Source organism: Lepus europaeus, chromosome 1 (assembly GCF_033115175.1).
Source record: "Lepus europaeus isolate LE1 chromosome 1, mLepTim1.pri, whole genome shotgun sequence".
In the NCBI taxonomy this organism is placed as follows: domain Eukaryota; kingdom Metazoa; phylum Chordata; class Mammalia; order Lagomorpha; family Leporidae; genus Lepus; species Lepus europaeus.
In genome coordinates this window covers 113,872,640-113,896,795 of record NC_084827.1, presented here as the reverse complement: position 1 = coordinate 113,896,795, position 24,156 = coordinate 113,872,640, and the positions used below count along the sequence as shown (strand labels likewise).

The following is a 24,156-nucleotide window of genomic DNA, read 5'->3' as shown; positions in this document are numbered from 1 at the left end:
TTTTCAGCTTAGAAGTTGAGCCAACGGTATGTTAAGTTGCTAGAAGAGACTTTGATTATAAATGGAAAGCATTTCTGTGCTCAAGATATGGTGAGGGAGAAGCTTCTGGTCAAGTTGCTATGGGATTTAGTTTTTCATGTAAATTTCTAAAAAAAAATCAAAAATGTGGGGGTATTTTCTGTAGGTTACTTAAACAGTGAGGCAATGTTGAGATCTGTTGTATACATGTATGATTTGGCCTTTTTTATTACTTGAATTCAAAATATTAGAGTATATTAAGATACCATTCAGACAGCTATAGAATGAACTGTTAAGTTGTCCATTGTCACATCTTTTTATTTAAACCCAAAAAAGCCATGTCCTTTTATTGTGTATTTGATCACCAAACTTCCCTCTTTAAAACAATCTGTACTCATCCTGTCCCTTCTGCATTTCTGTTGCCTGCAGAGAACAGTTCATTTCCAGAAATGATACTTGTCTTTTTTTCCTATGTCTTCTCTGATTTAATTAACTGCTCAGCTAGTGGATGGGTCCAGGATGAAACTTGATATTCTTATTATGCAAAATTTAACTGGTTGGATTTTTCTCTTTTATTCTACTGATCGGGCCAAGCCTGGCCATGAGTGTGAGTATTCCATTCTGTGATGAGTTCAGGTCAGTTGTGAGCCCCTATCATCCTTGCTTCCCAAACCCTTTGAAAAAAGTTGATGCTGAGTGGAGCTCGAGGTGTTAATACAAAAGTAAAGCAAGGATAGCCTATTCTAAAGTAGCCTACAGGATGGCTCTTGCAAATAATCCATTGCAAAGATAAAACTACTGCATTCTAGACTGTAAGGTTAGACCAAACTGGGCCTTGCCTCTTTCTCTTCTGTGAAGGTACTAGATAGTAGTGCTCTAAAATTCGCCTGAGAGTGTGTTATTAGTCTGCCCAGGCTGCTACAACAAGGACCAGAGCAGGTGACTTACACAGCACAAATGAATTTTCTCACAGTTTGGGGTCCAGATCTCCAATATCAAAGTCTGCGAAGGTTTGGTTTCTGCTGAGGGCTGTCTTCGCTCTTGGCAGCTGGCTGCCTTCTTGCCCTGTTCTCACTTTGTCTGTACATAGCCTTTCCTCCGTGCTTCTGAGGGAATGGAGGAATCTCCTCTTGGGAAGCTGCTGGTCCTACCACGAGAGCGAGCCCCATCGTCGTCACCTAAACTAACACTAGTTACCTCTCAAACGCCCCATCTCCAGATGTCATTCTATTGAGGGTATTCAAGCTTCAGTATATGTGCATTTGCAGGAGAATACACACATTCAGTCATTAGGATTGGGGAGAAATTACTTGGAGCTACAAGGAGACCTTGCAGGTTCAAGACATATGAAGTCTTCTTCAGTTACACGATGGGATATGTAAATATATTTCACAGATATTATACAGATACGTCTGTCTATATATAAATTTTGGTTCTAGGTCCTTCCCTTGACATTTCCTCTTATGCACATAGAATCTAGACTTTTCTGCTTTTTTTCCAAAAAACAAAAACTTAACAGTGACTTTATGACTTAACAAAGACTTAACAATGTTTTTTTCCAAAAAACAAAAACTTAACAATGACTTAACAAAGAATGAATGAAGAGTGCCTAAGCTTTCCTTTTGGAGCATTTTTTTCCTGACATTTTTGTTACATTTTATTGAAGGAAAAAGCTTGCTTTAATTACTGAAGCATTCATATTACTTTCTTTTATAAGTATTTATTTTGTGATACTGATTACTACCACTATATAGACATCTGATGATTTTAGAAGAATTTCAATTATATACATCAGCAGTGTACTTGAATCTTGATTTTTTTTTTTTAATTATTTATTGGAAAGGCAGAGTTATAAGAGAGGGAAACACAGGCAGAGAGAGAGCGAGCGAGAGGTCTTCTGTCCGCTGGTTCACTCCCCAGATGGCTACAACTGCTGGGTCTGGGCCAGGCTGTGAAGCCAGGAGCTTGGAACTCCATCCAGTTGCCCATGTTGGGGCAGGGGCCCAAGTACTTGGGCCATCTGTTGCTGCTTTCCCATGTGTGTTAGCAAGTAGCTGTATCAAAAGTGGAGCAGCCGGGACACAAACTGGCACCCATATGTGATGCAGGTGTTGCAGGTAGCGGCTTAACCTGCTGTGCCATGGTGCTGGCACCAGTGTAGTTGAACCGTAGGTAACTCAGTAAATTTTACCTTCTTTGAATTCACTGTTGAAATAGTATCTCCATGTCAAAATGTCAAAAAAAAAAAAAAGTTAAATATTTCAGCTGGTATTTTAATAGACTTTTATAATTTTTGTCATATTATTTAATCTTTTGCCAGCCTGCCAAATCTTCAGTAGCTTCCCAGCTGTGAGTGTCTAATAAATGGCAGATTTTAAAGCCATATGAAATGGAAGGTTCCTGCCTTTTAGATGCTTTGTGTGGAAGGATTTGGATTCTTTCTTACTCCTGGACATACCTATATGCCATACAAAGTCTGTTTTATATGATGACTAAATTAAGACAGCTAGTCTTAATTTTGAGTTCATTGCTTCAGAATGTTCAAATTTGTGTCCTTGTCATGAATCTTTTATTATTAAATTTCACCTTCTTTCTTCATTAAGGTTAGAAATATTTGTGACTAGGCCGGCGCCGTGGCTTAACAGGCTAATCCTCTGCCTTGCGGTGCCGGCACACCGGGTTCTAGTCCCGGTTGGGGCGCCGGATTCTATCCCAGTTGCCCCTCTTCCAGGCCAGCTCTCTGCTATGGCCCGGGAAGGCAGAGGAGGATGGCCCAAGTCCTTGGGCCCTGCACCCACATGGGAGACCAGGAGAAGCGCCTGGCTCCTGGCTTCTGATCAGCACAATGCACTGGCCGCAGCGGCCATTGGAGGGTGAACCAGCGGCAAAAAGGAAGACCTTTCTCTCTGTCTCTCTCTCACTATCCACTCTGCCTGTTTAAAAAAAAAAAAAAAAAAAAAAAAAAAAAATTATGACTAAAAACTATTAAATGAGAAACTTAAGACAATTTATTTAGTGTATCTATTTCAGAAAAGTCCCCCAAATTCTAGAAGATTTATTTTTATTTAAATTTATTTTGAAGTGTTCTGTTCATCATCTTAGTGCCCATTTTACATGAAATGTCATTGCAACAAGTAATGCTTAAGTTTCATTTTAAAATAGTAAAAATAATGATAATTGATCAAGGATCAATAAAACCTACCTCCTTAGATTTTGTTTTCTAAATCTGTGAGGATTTTATTTTGTTTTTCTTCATAACATTTAAACTGTTCCTTTCAATTTAAGACTTAGGGATGAGTATAATAGAGTTTATACCTCTATGAAATACAGTATTAACACTTGCCAAAGTAATTTCAAAATGCTTAATTTTTTGGAAGTAATAGATTTTCCTATTGCCACTATAAGTTATGGAAAGAAAAGACACCAAGGAGCTAAAGAAATGATGAAATACTTAAATGTGGTATTCAGAAGGAATCTACTCCATGTGATATAGATTTATAATTTTTACTTAGGCCAACGTAATCTGTGTTTATTTACTCAACAAATATCTATTCAAAATATTCAAAAACTGGATGCTTCTAGAAATGTCCCCTGATAATTTGGTATATTTTTATCCATCCATTAATTTTCAGATTTATATTGATAGTAGAATGGAGTGTGTGTATATGTGTGTGAGTGAGAGAGAGAGATATGATGTTTGCTTATTTTGGTATCGAGGTTAAAAAATGTTCTAAAAATTATGTACTTTAAGACATGAAAAACATTAAAATTTTTATATTTAATGATTAAAGTAACTTTGGGATTTGTTTATATCTGCTCTGATGACTGAGGATCTAAGTTTTTGGTTTTATTGTCCCTTAACAATTACAATGTGTTGTCTCCACAGTGAGTGGTCAGACTTTGTATATGTATTTGTATTTATATTTCAAATGTGAGGTCTAGGGATAATTAGAGTTTTTTTTCTTCTCTCATCCTCTTTTAAATACTTTAAAGCTATTTTAAAATATTTTCATTTCAATTGTTTGGTACTAGTAAATTATTCCTCTTAAATTAAAATTTGGATGGACCAGAAGGAAATTTTCAGCTCATTTTGTGTTATAACTGAATTCCAGGCTAAGGCTACCTTAGTCACTTTCAGCATGGACATCATAAAAATGTATTTCTTGTATGTCATACAGAATAAAACTCAGCAGCTCATTAGGTATAGGTATTTATGTGGAAGTTGATTTCTTGAAATGGGCTTTGCCTTCTTTCTTTCCCTCTTTCAGGCATTGAAAAGAGTGCTTTGGTCTTTTTTAACTCAGTAGTATTACACTCTTCTTCCCATCACTGTTAAAAAAAAAATTGAGGCATGGGTGGAAATACCTTTTTATATCACAAATAAATTGAGCTTGTTATAGTCCCCTCTCTTCATTTTCAGGAAGAGGCAGAAATCCAGGCAGAACTTGAACGTTTGGAAAGAGTCAGAAATCTTCACATACGAGAGCTCAAAAGAATAAACAATGAAGATAATTCACAGTAAGTCATTATTTGTATTTTAGTTTTATTTGATAGAAGTCAGCTTGGCTGGCGCCATGGCTCAACAGGCTAATCCTCCACCTAGCGGCGCCGGCACACTGGGTTCTAGTCCCAGTTGGGGCGCCGGATTCTGACCCGGTTGCCCCTCTTCAGGCCAGCTCTCTGCCATGGCCCGGGAGTGCAGTGGAGGATGGCCCAAGTGCTTGGGCCCTGCACCCCATGGGAGACCAGGAGAAAGAAGCACCTGGCTCCTGCCTTCGGATCAGCGAGATGCGCCGGCCGCGGCGGCCATTGGAGGGTGAACCAACAGAAAAGGAAGACCTTTTTCTCTCTCTCTCTCTCACTGTCCACTCTGCCTGTCAACAGTTAAAAAAAAAAAAAGCCTATCCATATCCTTCCCAGCACAGAGAGCAGAAACGTAACAATTCATCATGAGGGGTGCTTCCCACACGGGAAGAGACCCCAAGTCCTTCCCGTGGCTTTGAAGGGCTTGTGGGAGCTGTCCCCAGATGCCTCAGACATTCCAGGTGTCCCATCTCAAGGCATTTGTACTTGTCACCTTGTTCACCTGTGTTATGCTTGCAAACACCTGGGTGGCTCCTTGTTTCACCCCAGTGCTCACTGGAGAGGCCATGCTTAGACCACACTGACGGAACAGAATCTGCTACACCTCATTCCTCCTTTCAGTGCCCCTTCCTGTATCCTGGCATCCGCCATCATATGTATCGCCATCTAGAATTGCAAGTTCATACTGCAGTTACTTCTTTTCTGTTAGCATGTAAGCTTCAGGAGAACAGGGACTTAGTGCTGTTCTTACTGTATCCCCACCCTACACCAGTGGCTGGCCTGTGGTAAGCACTAAGTAAGTGTTTGGGGCCAGCGCTGTGGTGCACTGGGTTAATCCTCTGCCTGTGGTACCGGCATCCCATATGGGTGCTGGTTTCTAGTCCCGGTTGCTCCTTGTCCAGTCCAGCTCTCTGCTATGGCCTGGCATAGCAGTAAAAGATGGCCCAAGTGCTTGGGCTCCTGCACCCACTGGGGTGACCAGGAAGAAGCTCCTGGCTCCTGGCTTCGGATCAGCGCAGCTCTGGCCGTTGCGGCCATTTGGGGGGTGAACCAATGGAAGGAAGACCTTTCTCTCTGTCTCTCTCTCTCTCACTGTCTGTAACTCTACCTGTCAAATAAATAAATAAAATATTTTTTAAAAAATTATTTGTTGACTGAATACCAAAGTTAGCGTTACGTTAGTTAAGAAGGTATTCCAACTAAGCCAAATATCCAGCATGATGCAAGAATTTGTGAAGAAACAGAAAAGTACATGTTACCATCTTTGCTCTTAATCCCTTGTTATCAAAATGAGCGCTGTAGATGGTTAATGTTAAAGGAATTTTTAAGATCCCTGTGGGAGCAAGAAGATTAAGCAAGGTACCATTTATATTTAATCAATGTAAAGGTATCTATGTAGACTTTTTAAGACTAATTACATTATTTGAAGCTCCATGAGTTACAAGCTACAAATTTGAAATAATGGGCTGATGTGGTGCAGCAGTAAGCTGCCGCTTGTGACACTGGCATTTATACTGAGTGCCAGTTCGAGTTCTGGCTGTTGTTTCCAATCCAGCACTCCACTAATGCACCCGGGAAGGCAGACAGTGATTGCCCAAGTGCTTGGGCCCCTGCCCCCCATGTGGGAGACCAGATGAAATTTTCTGGCTTCTGGCTTTTGCCTAGCCCAGCCCTTGCTGTTGGGTCCATTTGGGGAGTGAACCAGCTGATGGATGATCTCTTATTGTCTCTCTGTCCTCTCTACCACTGTTGCTCTGCTTTTCAAATCTGTGTGTGTGTGTGTAGATAAATTGGAAGTGGCCAATTTGTGTTGTGAAATGTATCTTGCTTAGAAAGAGGCCTAACTGATGTATTTGTAGTTGATAAATATACAGAACATTCCATTTTGCAAGGTGAATGAGCTAATAGAAATAGAGTTAATGGATAGCTTAATTCTCTCAGGTTACAGTTCTAACAAAGGCAGGCGGGACAAAGCTTAGTTTTGTTGTTGTTTGTTTGTTTTATTTATTTTGACAGGCAGAGTTAGAGACAGACAGAAAGGTCTTCCTTCCGTTGGTTCAACCCCCCAAATGGCCTCCATGGCCAGCGTGTTGCACCATTCCGAAGCCAGGAGCCAGGTGCTTCTTCCTGGTCTCCCACACGGGTGCAGGGCCCAAGCACTTGGGCCATGCCCCACTGCCTTCCCGGGCCACAGCAGAGAGCTGGACTGGAAGAGGAGCAACTGGGACAGAACCAGCACCCCAACCAGGACTAGAACCTGGGGTGCCGGCGCCACAGGTGGAAGATTAGCCTAGTGAGCTGCAGTGCTGGCCAAAGCTTAATTTTAAATTTACTATTCTGAAAATTCTGTTTAGGCTTTGTGGCTGTGACTAAAATACGGGTAAAGTGGGACAGCTTTACATAGTCCCCTAAGACCGTAGCAGAGGGGTGGGCATTTGGCAGAGACGTGAAAACACTGATTAAGATGCTCACATCCCATATCAGAGTGCTTCTCAAACCTAAATTCAGTTAATTTTGAATAAAATAATAATGTATTTACATCTAGAATTATGAAGCTATTGTTGGCCTTTTTATTTTTTTATTAAAGATTTTTAAAAATTTATTTGAAAGAGAAGAGAAGCAGAGAGAGAAGTCTTCTATCTGCTGGTTCACTCCCCAGATGGCCACAATGGCCGGAGCTGTGCTGATCTGAAGCTAGGAGCCAGGAGCTTCTTCTGGGTCTCCCATGTGGATGCAGGGGCCCAAGGACTTGGGCCATCTTCTGCTGCCTTCCCAGGCCATAGCAGAGAGCTGGAACGGAAATGGAGCAGCCAGGACTCAAACCAGCACCCATATGGGATGCCAGCACTGCAGGTGGCAGCTTTACCTGCTACACCACAGCGCTGGCCCCTTTATTTAATTTAATTTTATTTATTTATTTATTTATTGACAGGCAGAGTGGACAGTGAGAGACAGAGAGAAAGGTCTTCCTTTGCCGTTGGTTCACCCTCCAGTGGCCGCCGCGGCTGGCGTGCTGAGGCCAGCGCACCGCGCTGATCCAAAGCCAGGAGCCAGGTGCTTCTCCTGGTCTCCCATGGGGTGCAGGGCCCAAGCACTTGGGCCATCCTCCACTGCACTCCCGGGCCAGAGCAGAGATCTGGCCTGGAAGAGGGGCAACCGGGACAGAATCCGGCGCCCCGACCGGGACTAGAACCTGGTGTGCCGGCGCCGCAAGACGGAGTTTTAGCCTATTGAGCCGCGGCACCGGCCTAATTTAATTTTATTTTTAAGATTTACTTATTTACTTGAGAAGCAGAGTTAGAGAGAGGGAGAGACAGAAAGAGAGGTCTTCCATCCACTGGTTCACTCCCCAAATGGCCACAATGGCGGAGCTGTGGCCAATCTGAAGCCAGGAGTTTCATCTGGGTCTTGCACATGGGTGCAGAAGCCCAAGGACCTGGGCCATCTTCCACTGCTTTTCCAGGCCCTAGCAGAGAGCTAGATGGGAAGAGGAGCAGCCAGGACTAGAACCAGCGCCCACATGGGATGCTGGTGCAACAGGAGGAGGCTTAACCTACTACACCACGGCACTGGTCCTTGTTGGCCTTTTTCAAAATTTGGAGAATGTACATTTTGAGACTACATTTTTCTGCTAAGCACATCACTTGACCTCTCTGTGCATCAGGGCCCACTTCAGGGGTTGGTTGAGAATTAAATGATTTACCACAAAGAAAATGCTTAATATATATAATATATAGTAAGTTAAATAGTAAATAATATTGTTGTCTGAGTGGTTTAAGGTTTAAAAACATATTTATTATTTTATTGTTATTATTTTTTGAAAGACAGAAAGATCTTCTGTCTGCTGGTTTACTCCCCAAATGGCCACAATGGCTAAGCTGGAGCCAGGAGCTTCTTCCCGTCTCCCATATGGGTGCAGGGGCCCAAGCATTTGGGCCATTCTCCACTGCTTTTCCCTGTTGCATTAACCAGGAGCTAGATGCAAAGCGGAGCAGCTGTTACATAAACTGGCACCCATAAAGGATGCCGGCACAGCACATGGTCCTGCTTTGCCACACTGTTGGCCCCAAATCTTTACTTTTTAAATTGGTGATTTAGGTTTTATTTTATAGAAGCCCAAAGACCGTAAGATTTAATGATGGGTACCAATTTATAAATATAATTATTTTTAATCACATGTCAATACTATAAAACCTTGATTAACCATAATTCCCAGTACAAAAGTGTGCTTTTCTAAGAGTGGTGATTCCTGCTGAGTAGATAAGGTACTGGCAATACAGTGATGGAAGGTTTTTATGATCATTGAACCTGAATATTCAGCTATAATAGAGAAGCTTTGTGAGCACGGAAGCCTTAAGATAAATGGTAGACCTTCAGATAAATTAGTGGATAATGAAAAGAAGTATTGAACAGAATTTTTTTAAAAATTAACATAAGAATAACTGAGAAATACCTAGGAATTAAAAAAATGAAACTTTGAAGAAAATTTTTGTATTTTTAATATGCTTGCTTTTTTCTCCTAACCCTAAGGTTCAAAGATCACCCAACGTTAAACGAGAGATATTTATTACTTCATTTGCTTGGTAGAGGTGGCTTCAGTGAAGTTTACAAGGTAATACAAATTTAAATTTATTCTGTTCTCCACACTGCTATAGCAACGATATAGGAGTGTATGGGTACAAAATACTTCTCTTTTGTCCACTGATTTTATGACTGGAGTTATGTCCTCATTCTTACTACAAAAAAACAGTCTGTTGCAACTTATGCTCTCTTATCTGTAAAGACAGTGTTTGTACCTGCACAGTCCCTTTGATATTTGGTACCTGCTCACCATTAGCCAGTTGAGTTCCAATAATAACAGCCTTCTGAATAAAGATGGGCAGGTAACCATTTAAAACAGTAAATTATAGAGTCATTGATTGCACCCTTTAATTTAAACATACCTGCATCCTTAATGTGATCAGAATTTACCCAAATTCCCAGCTATTTTTGAAGCCATTGTTTTTTACTCATTATGTTCACTGTTTATACCTTCTTTCTTTTACTCTGCATTGTATCTTGAAGTCTCTTACTCTGTATTCTCCTTTTAGAAGGTTTTTGTAATCCAGTCTGATTAACTGAGTTGCCATCTGTTTGATTACACACCAGACTAACACATACAGGTACTTCAAAAAGTTTATAGAAAAATAGCATGAAAACCTAAGTTTATCTTGGCGCAAAAATTTCGGAAATCATGCAGGTTTTTGTTTCATAATGCTCATTTTCCATGAACTTTTTGAAGACTCCCTTGTATACATGGTTTTAAAAATTTTTTGCACGAAAATGAACTTATCTTTTAGTCCATTTTTTGCACAGAACTTTTTGTAGTCTCTTTGTGTGTTCCTCTCACACTTTTCTTTGTGAGCTCCATTCCAGTTTTTGTACATGACTAATTCACTTCCTCTGGGTGTTTTGAAGGCACTGGAAACTCCTGTTTGAAATGGAAGTATCATCTTCCTCTTCTCAAACCCCGTCTTCTGACACTGCTTCCTAATGCAGTGTGGCATTGCCGTTCATCTGCCAAGTTAGTCCCTTGCAAAGCACCAGAACTCTTCCTTCACTCCTCCTTCCCCTCAGTTCCCTTCCCCCAACATATTACACATCTCTGCTGCCTGTGATTGTGAATGTTACTAAGCTCTTCTAAACCCAGCCATCGCCCCTCTCCTCTCTGCTTACGTAAGCCTTCCTCTCCAGCCTCCGAGCTGATCGATGGGCATTGCATTTATCCAGTTGATTTTGTGTGTTCCAGATGGATGAGCTTTTTTGAAAGGCAGTCTGGTCATCCCTGCCTGTATGGCCCCAGTGACTTGTCACGTGCTCTCGGTTAGGATGAAGTCATATTGACGGTCATCCTCTCACCTTAGCTTCTCTTTTCTCCAGAAGGCTTCCCCGCCTTCTCCATCCCCTTATATCAGATCTGGTATCCCTTTTATTTTTTAAATATTTGTTGGGCGTTAATTTTTTTTTTATTTGAGAGATCTCTCATCCACTGATTGACTTCCCAAATGCCTGCAACTGCCAAGGTTGGGCAAGACCAAAGCCAGGAGACTGGACTGAGTCCAGTTCTCCCAGGTGTGGTAGGAACCTGGTTGCCATCACCTGATACCTGCCAGCATGCACATTAGCAGACAGCAGGAATTGGAAGCAGAGCTGGGACTCATACCCAGGTACTCTGATACGGGACCTGGGTATCCTGCTGGCCTTTTAACTGCTGTTCCAGAAGACCTTCCTCCATCCTCCTCCCCCTCCATAATAAGCTTCCTATGCTCTGTGCTTCATCACATATCCATGTAGTTAGTGGTTAAGAGCTTCAATTCTAAAGCCAGACAACTGGGTTTAAATCATAACTGTATAAACTTGGGCATATTACTTAAACCTCTGCTTCACTGTATCCTTGTACTAATATCAGTTTCTACATTATAGAGCCACTATAATGATTAATGAACTATCACAAGTACATTGAAGCTTAGTAATATAAATTAATAAAATTATTGGAAATCTTGATTCAGTTTACTAAGGAATGTGCCTTTCTGATTTACTGGTTTCTAGTTCTAATTCTGGGGACAATGACGGGATTTGGATTCAAAGAACTTCAATTCTTATCTTGGTTCAACCATGAACTATTTTTGTTTTGTTAACTTGGACAAGCAATAGGCATCACAAGCCTCCTCTCCTCAAGAGTGATCTTTGAGCTCTTCCAATTCCTGTTTCTCTGATTTAGTTCATCCCGAGGCACTTAGTGTTGGAAGTTGGCTTAAAGACCACAAGGTAGGGAAAAATATGATCATCCACCTTGGATTTCAAACTAATTTGGGGGCCGGTGCTGTGGTGTAGCTGCTGCCTGCAGTGCCAGCATCCCATATGGGTGCTGGTTAAAATCTTGGCTGCTCCACTTCCAATCCAGCTCTGTGCTGTGGCCTGGGAGAGCAGTAGAAGATGTCCCAAATCCCTGGGGCCCTGCACCCATATGGGAGACCTGGAAGAAGCTCCTGGCTCCTGGCTTCAGATCGGTGTGGCTCCGGCCATTGCAGCCATCTGGGGAGTGAACCAGTGGATGGAGGACCTCTTTCTCTGTCTGTCTGTCTGTCTCTCTCTCTCTCTGCTTCTGCCTCTCTGTAACTCTGCCTTTCAAATAAATAAATAAATTTTTTAAAAACTAATTTGGATCTAAGAATCACCTAAATTATAGTTAGCATCGGCTCACTGCAAAGTTTCTGAGCTTATAGGCCTGTCCCAGGCTTTCAGGACTGCACTCTGCCCCTGCCCAGGGGTACTTGAGCTGTTTGTAGCCTTGGGGGTGGGTAGGACTTTTTATGTAGAAATCAGAAAATATGCTTACTTGAACTTTATACCCACCTAAAGGTTAATAACATTTCTCTTCAACCCCTTTCGTGATTGCCCATTGCATTGGGAAATAAAAAAAGCAAGTTATAAGTCAAGGAATAAGAACTTTCATCTTACATTAGGGTAGAAGATTTTGAACCAGTTGCTGTATGATTACTATTGGATTACAGATAGTAATATAGTCTTTAGGGAAAAAGCCAGCCATTCTTAACTAATGTTGGGAGAAAAATGCATTGTACATAATTTACTGTAACCTGTATACACTTATGGTAACTTTTCATTGGGAATATACTTACATTTCTCCTTTGGTTGTGCTTTGTGATTGCCTATGAATTTTATCCTTATTAAGCTCCTTTGCTTTTTGTCTTAAATACTACTTTTTAAAAATTCTGTTTCTTTAAATTTAACAGCTGCTAATAGTAAAGTAATTAGCTAATCTTTATTGGGTATTTACTATGAGGCATGTATTAATTCTGAACACTTTTTTATGCTTTACCCCATTTAATCCTCTTAGCAACCGTAACTCAGTAAGACTGAGACTCAAGAGACATGTCTCTTAGCACGGAGGCAGCCAGCTAATAAGTTCATTTGACTCCAGAGATAATATTCTTAACTACTGCATCCTATATCATGTCTGACTGCATGCTTTTATAATTCTGTAGCAAAGCAGTTGCTTTAGGTTAAATTGATGGAGGGGAACAGTGAAGATTAGAGATTTCTTTCACTAAATATGTAAGCTTTTAAGTTTTTAAAGGGGCACTTTTGTATCTAAATCACAGTGAGTTTAGTCTAATGGCATTCAGGATTAATCCTTTGAGATAACCAGGGAAATTTGGAGACAGGTTGGGTATGAGATGAGATTAAGAAATTATGGATGTAGTTGGGTGTGATAATGGCTTTTTCCTTTAGGCTTTATTATCTCTTAGAGACGCTGGAAAATTTGTGAGATTTGTTTTAAAAATAATCCTGGGGCTGATAGAAGCATGGGTAGTAGGAAGTAAATGAAATAAGGACAAAGCATTTATAATTTTTGAAACTGGATGGTGAGTTCATAAGAGTGTATTATAGGCCGGCGAAGCGGCTCAATAGGCTAATCCTCCACCTGCGGCGCCAGCACACCGGGTTCTAGTCCCGATTGGGGCGCCGGATTCTGTCGCGGTTGCCCCTCTTCCAGGCCAGATCTCTGCTGTGGCCCGGGAGTGCAATGGAGGATGGCCCAAGTCCTTGGGCTCTGCACCCCATGGGAGACCAGGATAAGCACCTGGCTCCTGCCTTCGGATCAGTGCAGTGTGCCGGCCGCAGCGGCCACTGGAGGGTGAACCAACGGCAAAGGAAGACCTTTTTCTCTGTCTCTCTCTCTCTCTCTCACTGTCCACTCTGCCTGTCCAAAAAAAAAAAAAAAAAAAAAAGAGGGTATTATACTATTCTATGTTTGGGTATGTTAGAACAGTTTCATAATAACAATGCAGAATTTTTTTCAACAGCTGGAAAATTGTTAGGAACTTAATTTTCAAAAGTGAAAAAAGTTGGGGGTTGGTGGTTGCTAGGAAAATATCTTTTTTTTTTTTTTTGAAGATTTATTTATTTATTTCAAAGTTAGAGTTACACAGAGAGAGGAGAGGCAGAGAGAGAGGTCTTCCATCCAGTGGTTCACTCCCCAATTGGCCACAACGGCCGGAGCTGCACCAATCTTAAGCCAGGAGCCAGGAGCTTCCTCCAGGTCTCCCGTGCGGGCGCAGGGGCCCAAGGACCTGGGCCATCCTCCACTCCTCTCCCAGGCCATAGTAGAGAGCTGGATCAGAAGAGCAGCCGGGACTAGACCTGGCGCCCATATGGGATGCTGGCGCTTCAGGCCAGGGCGTTAACCCACTGCGCCACAGCGCTGGCCCCAGGGAAAATATCTTTTAAAAGGCTTATCCAACCGTCCAAAAAAGCATTACTTAGGTGGGCATTGTGGCACAAAAGCCCATATTGAGCCATTTGGAGTCCTAGTTCCTCCACTTGTGATCCAGCTCCCTGCTAATGTGTATCTCAGGAGGCAGCAGATGATGGCTCAAGTGTCTGGGCCCCTTCCACCTACATGGGAGACCAGAATGAAATTCTGGCTCCTGGTGTTGGCCTGGCTCAGCCCCAGCTGTTGTTGGCATCTGGAGAGTAAACCAGCAGATGGAAGATTGAGCTCTTTCTTTCTCCATTCTTTCAAGTAGATGAAAATAACAAGCATTAAAAACAATTTTTTGGAAACATTACAGTTTTCTTGGCTGCGTGCTGGTACTGTCAGACAGAGGAGCAGGTCCATATTAAAAACAAATAGTTGCTTTATTATTTTATCTTGATATATATGACATTTATAAAACTTGAATGTGAAAATCTACGTTCAGGTTTTCTGTCATTATGGAGTTTGTGTCTTATTTCTGATAATGTGAGCTGTGTATAGTCTCAGTAGAAATGATCATTAAAAATTGTCTATTCTAATTCCATATTTATGGCAAAAACCATCACTAAAATAAGGAAGTCTCTTCAGCTACTCAGTTGGTCTTTGGTCATAACTTTTTTTTGCCTTGAATTCCAGGCTTTTGACCTTTATGAACAAAGATATGCTGCTGTGAAGATCCATCAGCTTAATAAAAGCTGGAGAGATGAGAAAAAAGAAAACTACCACAAGTAAATATCAACACTTTATGGTTTATTAGTTGAATTTGGAATGATCGTGGAGAATTAACATTCTCTCTTTTTGTAGACATGCCTGCAGAGAGTACAGAATACACAAAGAACTGGATCACCCCAGAATAGTTAAACTCTATGATTATTTCTCCTTGGATACAGACACGTAAGTGAAGCATAAAAGATATATTTGGGGTGGGCACTGGCTGCAACAATTAAGATGCTGCTGGGACTCTGGCCTCAGAATCAGCCCTTAAGGCATTCAGATCTGGCTAAAAAGCCCATGAGAGTTTCACAAGCATGGAAAGCCAAGACACTGTGGCAAAAAAAAAGACCTAAGTGAAAGATCTCTGTGAGTGAGATCCCAGCAGAAAGAACGGGCCATCAAAGAAGGAGGTACCTTTCTCTGAAGGGAGGAGAGAACTTCCACTTTGACTATGACCTTGTCTAAATAAGATCGGAATTGACGAACTCAAGAGGCTTCCATAGCTTTGGCAGCTCATTACAACAGCCTTGGGTGATTACTGACGTCATAAATAAGAGCGTCAATTGTTAAATCAACAACAGGAGTCACTGTGCACCTGCTCCCCATGTAGGATCTCTGTCCTTAATGTGTTGTACTATAAGAATTAACAGTAAAACTACTACTCGAACAGTACTCTATACTTTGTGTGTCTGTGTGGGTGCAGTCTGTTGAAATCTTTACTTAGTATATACTAAGTTAATCTTCTGTATATAAAGATAATTGAAAATGAATCTTGACGAAGAATGGGATGGGAGAGGGAGTGGGAGATGGGATGGTTGTGGGTGGGAGGGAGGTTATGGGGGAAAAAGCTGCTATAATTCAAAAGTTGTACTCTGTAAATTAATATTTATTAAATAAAAAAAAGCATCCCCCCCCAAAAAAAAAAAAAAAAGATGCTGCTGGGGATGCCCACGTCCTGTTTTGGAGCGCCTGGGTCTGAGTCCGAGCTCTGCTTCCAATTCCAGCTTCCTGCTAATGTGCACCCAAGGAGGTAGCAGGTGATGGCTCAACTAACTAGGTCCCTGGAACCCATGTGGGAGACCCTAATAAATTCTAGGCTCTTGGTTTTATTTAGCAGGCATTTGGGCAGCAAACAAGTAGATAAAAGATCTCTTTCTCTGTCTTTCAAATTAAATTTATAAGAAGAAATGATGGATTTGCTTCTGCTTTTCCTATCCTGTGATGGTCAATGGAGTATTCTCCATTGTGACTCTGAATTACTGGATAATATTTATGTCTAATTTTTTCTTCTCTGTTACAGATTTTGTACAGTGTTAGAATACTGTGAAGGCAATGACTTGGATTTCTATCTGAAGCAACACAAATTAATGTCTGAGAAGGAAGCTAGATCTATTGTAATGCAGATTGTGAATGCACTAAGATATCTCAATGAGATCAAACCCCCTATTATACATTATGATCTTAAGCCAGGTAATTAATGCATCAAATAACTCAATCTCTAAAAGCCATAAGTTACCTTAAAAATGCCTTTTTTAGTTTTTAAAACTTCAGTGGGATTGCTAATAGAATTAAAAGTTGATATATTACATCACCACATTTTAAATATTTACCTCTCAAAGGTAAAATAGTAAAGATAATATTTTTTTATGGTGTCATTTTAAAAACTTTTTATTTTATTCTTAGGAAACATCCTTCTGGTGGATGGGACAGCTTGTGGAGAAATCAAAATCACTGATTTTGGGCTGTCCAAGATTATGGATGATGACAGCTATGGTGTAGATGGAATGGATCTCACTTCCCAAGGGGCAGGCACTTACTGGTAAGAGTTACCTGGTGCCATTGTTTTTATGAGTATTTACATGTAGCCTTTGAGCTGGAGTCTTCCTTTCCCGTCTGTGCTTAACCGCAAGTATTAGCAAACTAGAGAGCGTCTTATCTTGACATTAACCAGTACCTTGAGTACCTGTCAGCCAGAAATTTCGATGGAGAACTGATGGATTTTTCTTCTACAGTGTTAGAATGTCTACTATGAATCTAAATACTGAAATTTTAAATTATTCCAAGCAAAACCATCAAACCTTCTCTGTAGAGGATTTAATAGCTATAGTTTTTGTGGGACACAATATTTTGTTGATCATAGATGGGATAAATTTGGCATATGCTCGGTCTTTGGACTTGATTTTCAAAGACTTCGTACATAATGATATGTATGTAAATGAATATCATCCCTTCAGAGTACCTAGGTGTTGACAAAAACTATATTGGTGTGAATTTTCAGACTGCTCTGAGTAGATTAGCTTAGGAAATGAAACTTTAATGAAAGAGAAATAAGCATACTCAGCTTCACTGAACAGGACTGTATTTCCAGAACAGTTTTTACCTAGTCTGAGCTCACACTCACCAGCTCCATAAAATGCCATGGGTCTGTATAGATTTTATTTTCCAGGAACAGGAGTTGATTTTAAAGTTTCAGATTCTGCTTGTGGCATTTCCTAGGAATATGGATAAGGTAATGTAGATTTTCCCCCATATTGGTGAAATTATAATTCAAATTAGTCATCAACATTGTCAGTCAGTAGTCTACATCTTGGTAGAACCATGGCCCCCAGGGAAGACAGCTCGAACACCACATTCTGAATGTCTGCAGGCAGTCTCCGGGATTTCACTACGCCTTTGCTAATGTGGGGTGGCACAAGAAATTGCCCTCTTACAGGAGGGCATGAGACTCAGAGGTTTATGTTAGGGGCTGTGCAAGAAGGAGTTATCTTTCATTCCCAGAAACTACAGGTATTTGTATCATGTAGAAGAAACTCAGTCTGGTCTGTCACTCTCTGGTCTCAAATGAAATTATACACTAAGAAGTAGTGGACTGACTTTTCCAAATGTTTTTGCCATCTGTTCCTACAATTGCTTTTCTAGCTTATACCTTTTAGCCTGGAGAGAGAGGGTGCATCATTCAGTCACACCTATACCTACACAAAATATACATCTAACTTGGAGTTTCTACTTGATATTGGAGGTAGGAGAGCATTTGCATCACAAGTGACATTTTGGTCATTGGTTCTGCTTCAGAGAGGCTTAAGGATCCTGCTGCCATCTCAGTGAGCTTCCAGAGTGTAGAATGGTTTACATAGAATAGATTCCCATTTAGCTGCATTATTCCTTTCCAAGATTTTTAGCTTTTTTAAGTTTTTGAGGTGTAAGTAGCATTTTCTCAGACACTGCTAGTACCTGAAACAGTGCAGTGAGCAGAGCTGCTCACTGGCCCTGCGAGGCAGGCACCACACCCCCGTGTCCTAACAGGAGGAGCAGGGAAGACTTGCAGGGGCAAAGATGCTCACCCAGGGAAGTGGCGTGGCTGAGATTCAGAGGCACACAGCAAGCAAGCGAGCTGCTTTGACAGACGGATGTGGGTTCTTATGGTGGGGGAGGTAGTGATAGATTTTGGAAATGTATATTGTTTCCTGAAGAGGATGGGTTTTATGTTACGGACACGAGGTTATGTGAGATCCCGTTGGCTGTGAGTGCTGTGCAACTTGTTGAACCACGTGATCAGATGTATCCTGTAGGAAGGGAACTGCCTCGTCTGAGTGGAGGTTGATGGTCCTAATGTGGCTATGTTTTGACTCTGGAATCTGAGTGAGAGTCCTCATTGATTCAAGGGGGTAAAACGTCTGTGCTGACTTAGACTGCCTTGGAAGCTCTTCAGTGGTGCCTTTTCCTTTTCTACCCCCGAAACTATAGGTATTTACCTCCCGAGTGCTTTGTAGTTGGAAAAGAGCCACCAAAGATTTCCAACAAGGTTGATGTGTGGTCGGTCGGAGTCATCTTCTTTCAGTGTCTTTACGGAAGGAAGGTGAGTTGTATTTTCCCCTCTTAAAGGCAAGGAGCCTTCCAAGGAAAATGCTTCCTCCTAAAATGTGCATGAGAGTCATTCTACTGGTGGGTTTTTAAGGAAAAGAATGAACTGTTAAAAGTGCCAACCTTTTCTGCGACCAGAAGACTAGAGTCTCCCCCTCATTGCACACTCGCAGCGTGGCCTGGGGTGTGTGTGTGTCCTCAGGGAGGAGCCCCATACTCCTCCATTGCTCTTTTTTTTTTATTTTTTATTTTTTAAAAAATTTTGACAGGCAGAGTGGACAGTGAGAGAGAGACAGAGAAAAAGATCTTTTGCTGTTGGTTCATCCTCTAATGGCTGTGGCGGCCGGTGCACCACGCTGATCCGAAGGCAGGAGCCAGGTGCTTCTCCTGGTCTCCCATGTGGGTGCAGGGCCCAAGGACTTGGGCCAACCTCCACTGCACTCCTGGGCCACAGCAGAGAGCTGGCCTGGAAGAGGGGCAACCGAGACAGAATCCGGCACCCCAACCGGGACTAGAACCTGGTGTGCCAGCGCCGCTAGGTGGAGGATTAGCCTGTTGAGCCACGGCGCCGGCCCCTCCATTGCTTTTTATAGAGAGTATAAGGTACAGGTGGCCACACATGTGTAGTCCCTGTGCCACTCCACTCTTCATTGTGCACAGCATGGGAAGGCGGAACCCAGGCCTCCGCTCTCCACGGCCTGAGCTCTTATTTTTATGTATTCAGAATACATTTGAAGCTTAATTTCCTGCTTTTACCTTAATTTACTTACATTGCCACAGCATTATTCTGCTTCATCGATGTTGGAATTTCATAGTCTTTGCCTGCTATCCATTGTAATTTTGTTTCTGTGAAAATGCTTACCTATTTCCAAATAACTGAGGACAAGATTTTAGAGCTTCAGTGGTGCTATATGTCTGTTTAAATATTTTGTGAGATTAATTTCTCAATATCTTTTTCCCTTTCTTAAAAGCCATTTGGTCACAATCAATCTCAACAAGACATTCTTCAAGAAAATACAATATTAAAAGCCACAGAAGTTCAGTTCCCTGTAAAACCAGTTGTAAGCAGTGAAGCCAAGGTATATAAATAAGTTTCATGAATTGTGTTTGTAACACAGTAAGTAATACAACAGAAATTGCTAGTGCAAGGATGTGGGCTGATGATTTGTGCTGGAATCCGGGGAGGCAAAAAGGGTGGACATCAGGTTTCTACATGCATTAAAACATACCTGCATGGATTTCACCAATTTTATCCTAATTCCATTTTTTCCATGAACATTAAGAAGTCGCTTGTCAAGGACTTCGCCTAACCTGGTATGGGCATTTTTTATACATAATGGTCAGCTAACCACAATAAAATGATAATAGCTAAGGAAATTTAACTTCTAATTTTAAAGCAAAGGAGGTACATAATACTTTACCTTTTTTTCTACAAAAAAGGGAAACCGTTATCCCTTGAGAAAATTTTATGTTGCCCCCATCACCAAAAAAAAAAAAAATTAATCTCAGGTACAGTACTGAGTAAAACAAGCCAGGCATGTAGGTAGGCATTGTAGCTAATAGTAGGTTAAGCCACTGCTTGGGATGCCTGCCACATCAAGTGCCAGTTCGAGCCTTGCCGCGTCATGCTGTGATGGCTCCAGTACTTGGGATCCTGCCGCTCAGGTAGGAGACCCAGACGGAGTTCTTAGCTCCTGGCTGCTGTGGGCATTTGAGGAGTGTACCAGTGAGAGGAAAAAACTGTCATTCTGCATTTCAAATAAAACAAGTCTTTAAAAATAATAAGCCAGACTTCATTTACATAAGCATAGAACAAGCAAAACTCAACTATGGTAGGGTAGTCAGACTTAGGTTGTTCTGATAAGGCTCTTTTCCTTGCTCTGTTGCCAATTAACATACATTTTATGTATGCTTCTAAAGGTATGGCTCTACTTCAGTAAAGGTTGTTTCTGATAGCCGTTGTCAAGGAAGGAAAGTTGATGGAAAATGGAATTAAATTATGAGTTTATTTTGATGCACAAAAATCTGAAATTCATGTTTTTCTCATAATCCCCATTTTCTATGATTTCTGAAGACCCTTTGTATGTAAAACTGGTTGTGGAGATTAATGATTGCATTCTCTTAGCTTCTTCAAGAGTGCAGTGAGGCAGCCTTACCCTAATGCAACAGTCACTTCAGAGACCGTCTATGTTCAGTAGGAAAAAATACTGCTAAAGATGCTATCTTAACCCTTTGGCCATATTGAACTGACAGCAAAATGGCATGAGGGTGGGATGATTATTTAGCCGAAGAGAAATGCTAGAAAAACTTTTCTGAATTTTATAAAATGCAGCTTTGCAGCAATAAATTCAGCTATAGCAATAGTTGAGACTATAAAGTAGAAAGCTGAATTTTATTGCTACAAGAAAAAATTAATGCTTCAACTTTGTCTTAAAGATGTCCGCCCTTCTGTAGTAATCAGTGGATTGGTATTTACAGGGAAAAATATGTTAATTGTTTTTTTTTAAGGCCTTTATAAGACGCTGTTTGGCATACCGAAAAGAAGATCGATTCGATGTGCACCAACTGGCAAATGACCCATATCTTCTCCCACACATGAGAAGATCAAATTCTTCAGGAAACTTACACATGGCTGGGCTGACAGCATCCCCGACGCCCCCTTCTTCCAGCATAATTACTTACTGACTTTCCTCCAAAATTGGCATGAGATCTTTGAAACGCTTCCAGATGCACACTTGAGGTTGAGAGCATTTGAGTGTTGTTTTCGTTTGTATGCAGGACATGGTTAAGAACTGTTTATGAACTGAAGTTCTTCAGAGCGTCATTTGTATGAGTGGATCATGAATGATGAATGAAGGATGACGGCCTGTTGCACCGAGACAGGAAGACCACGCTGAGACACAAGAGAAATGGGCTTTCTTGTTTATTTGGGGGAACATTGTAAATAACGTTTATAATACTTAAATACATTTGATTGTTACTAGAGAGTTCTAATATGAAGGGTAGTTTTTCATTATTTAAAAACACATGGGAAAAAATATGAGACATATTTCTAACCCAAGAACTACAGTGCCTGGATACATTCTTCAGCATTCGGCAGTTAACCTGCTGAAACCAAAGTAAGAACTGAATGACAGTGACAGTTGTGTTTTATAATACAGAATGCGAGACTTAGAATCTTTGGACAAAGTTAGGCTTTGTCATTTGCCTGTTCTGGCTCTTACCAAGTTGTACCTCGAAAATCACATGTCCTTTTTTTTCACTGGTTATATTAAAGGGAGAGCTATTACTCCTAGATATTTCACACCTTTGACAAATTAGCTGCTTGTTTGGAAATCAGTTGAATTCACTAAACTGTAACATCTCCAGTGTTTTCAACATGTTTGAATTGTTAACAGGTATTTTTCCTTTGTTACCAGGCCTTGTTCATCAACACAAGTGACAGTATGTAACCAAATGCAGACTAGTTCTATGCAGGATAATGATAAATTCCCTTCTCATTCTATTGTAAATTACTGTACAGATGTCATATTTCAGTTACTAAGTTTCAGCAGCTTATTCTTGTACAAATGTTTAAAAATACGGCTTTTCTAATTGGATATTGTATTTTTTTTAAGTCTTCTTGAAGGCGCTTTAATTGCTGCTAAATGACGTTGCTTCTTTGCTAAAAAATTGAATGAGCTCCTTGAAGGTGCAAGTTGACTGTACGTCATCGAGATATTAAAAGCAGGCTTTCATTAACAATCAAGGCATGTAAAAATGATCCATGTTGAACATACTGAGTTCTTTAGGTCAGTTTCTTGGGTTCTAGGGCTGTGGAGCACATAGATACTAGATTTATAAATTGTTCGTGGTTACTCTACATTTCTAGAAGGTTCTTATCAGCAAGGTGGGGTAATGGTCCCATAAACAAGTTTCTTGTGGTTTGTACAGATTTGTTAAAATGTGAACATTTTCCAGCTGCCTTGTGTGGTAGAAACCGATCTTTTTCAGGATGCTGTTTTTTCACTTCTCTAAGGATTTCTTTCTTCGTCATATCTGTGATGCTTACCTGTAAGCTGTCCATGTTGCCGAAAAAGGAGGCTATACTTACCACCGATGCTCCTTAATATTGTACAGTTTAACTGTGGCTCTTATTTCCAATGTTGCAAGCCATTTTGTTTTTTCATTGTACATAGACACATTGTCTAAGATGCTGCTGAAATTGTAGAGAATGTAGCCAAAACAGTAATAAACAATGACAGTTAAAATGTAAAGACTATGAAAATTACATCAAAAGGAGCTTTCAAGATTTAGGATATTGACTGTCTTAGCTCCTTTACTTAAGAATCAGCTGAATAAATTCTTTTAAGTATACTTCAAGACAAGTATAAAATGTTGTTTCAAACTGTTAAGTTATAACCATTATCAACGCTAATCCTGGGTGAGTAACACTTAGCATTATCAGGAGTGGCTTGAGGGCTATACCTGTTCCTCTGTAGATTAAGATAGAAATCCTGTTTAAAAAAAAAAAAATACTGACGCAGTAATGAAGTGTTAGCAGTGCTTGAGTGCTTTAGGTGCTGCCTGCGCATTTTTCTAGTTTTGTTTGGATTTTCATCTTTCTGAATCCTAAAGTACAAAGTAACTGTTAAAGTCCTGAATTCAAAGAAAATGCCTAGTTTTAAGATTTTGCTGAGGAATAAAGTGGATGTGTAGATCTAACCTTAGGCTGAATCAATAGTGTAGACTTAGATCACCGCTTCACCGTATCGCTTCCTAATCAATGCCTGCCTGCTAGTGTCAGATGTAGAAATGGAGGGAAACAAGCCATAGCATCACACTGCTCTGTGACTTGGGTTTGGGATGACATTTTGTACTCAAAAAATGTACACAAGTGAGGCTGGCTTTAGCCGAGTGGTTAAGACACCTCCTCCCACACTCATGGTATCCAAGTCTGACCCCTGGCTCCAGCTCCCTGCCGTGGCAGCCGTGATGCTGCAGTTGGGTTGGGAGGCCTGTGTGGCCTGTGGGGGGAGAAACAGTGAGTGGGAGCGAAGACATGTATCCTAAACAAATGTTGTAGGTTATGGATGACATGCCAGTATCCCAGGAGGTGCAGGATGGCTAATGAGCAAAATGGAGTAATTATTGTCCTCAAAATGGGAAATCGGTGCCTATTGCTAACTAATTTCAGAGTCACTGTGGCCTGGCACTCTTGGGCTCTGACACCTTCTGAGCGAAATCAGGGTTTCCCCAGAGCCATTACTGAGGCCAGGTCAAGCGCACAGTTCCTGCAGATAATGTGCAAGTTCTCGTTCGATGTGTGCATGTTGGGAGTGAGCGCAGAAACCACTCTTAAGAGTGTAAGTTGGGGAGATACTTGGTTGTTTTCTAATAAAGATTATTTGTTTCCTCACTCTGCCATCCCCTTCTACAAATGAACTCCTCCAATTCAATGAACATACACCTCCACAGATACCTCCTGCCTGAAGCCAGGTGGAGTTGCATGAAGCATTTAAAGAGTATGTGCTGTGTCGTTCTGCTGTCATCATTAGTTATTAAGTGCAGTTATGTCAGTTACTCTCAGGTGTTATTAGATGTGTTTTACACTGTACATGCAAACTGCACAGTCCATTTAGATGCATACTGTTGCTGTTGGATTTGTCAGCAGTAGGCTT

The 24,156-nt window shown here is 41.0% G+C and overlaps 1 protein-coding gene across 1 annotated transcript in view; it reads left to right on the top strand.

The window, feature by feature from the left end:
- The window catches only part of TLK1 (tousled like kinase 1), a 164,003-nt gene extending 140,119 nt beyond the window's left edge, over positions 1–23,884 (top strand). The window contains exons 13-21 of the mRNA XM_062187791.1: positions 4,439–4,536; positions 9,133–9,214; positions 14,558–14,649; positions 14,726–14,815; positions 15,936–16,105; positions 16,319–16,454; positions 18,380–18,491; positions 19,468–19,575; positions 21,005–23,884. Coding sequence (XP_062043775.1) covers positions 4,439–4,536; positions 9,133–9,214; positions 14,558–14,649; positions 14,726–14,815; positions 15,936–16,105; positions 16,319–16,454; positions 18,380–18,491; positions 19,468–19,575; positions 21,005–21,181 — 1,065 coding nt within the window. The 3' untranslated portion in view covers positions 21,182–23,884. The remainder of the gene's footprint in view (positions 1–4,438; positions 4,537–9,132; positions 9,215–14,557; positions 14,650–14,725; positions 14,816–15,935; positions 16,106–16,318; positions 16,455–18,379; positions 18,492–19,467; positions 19,576–21,004) is intronic.
- The last annotated feature ends 272 nt before the right edge of the window (positions 23,885–24,156 follow it).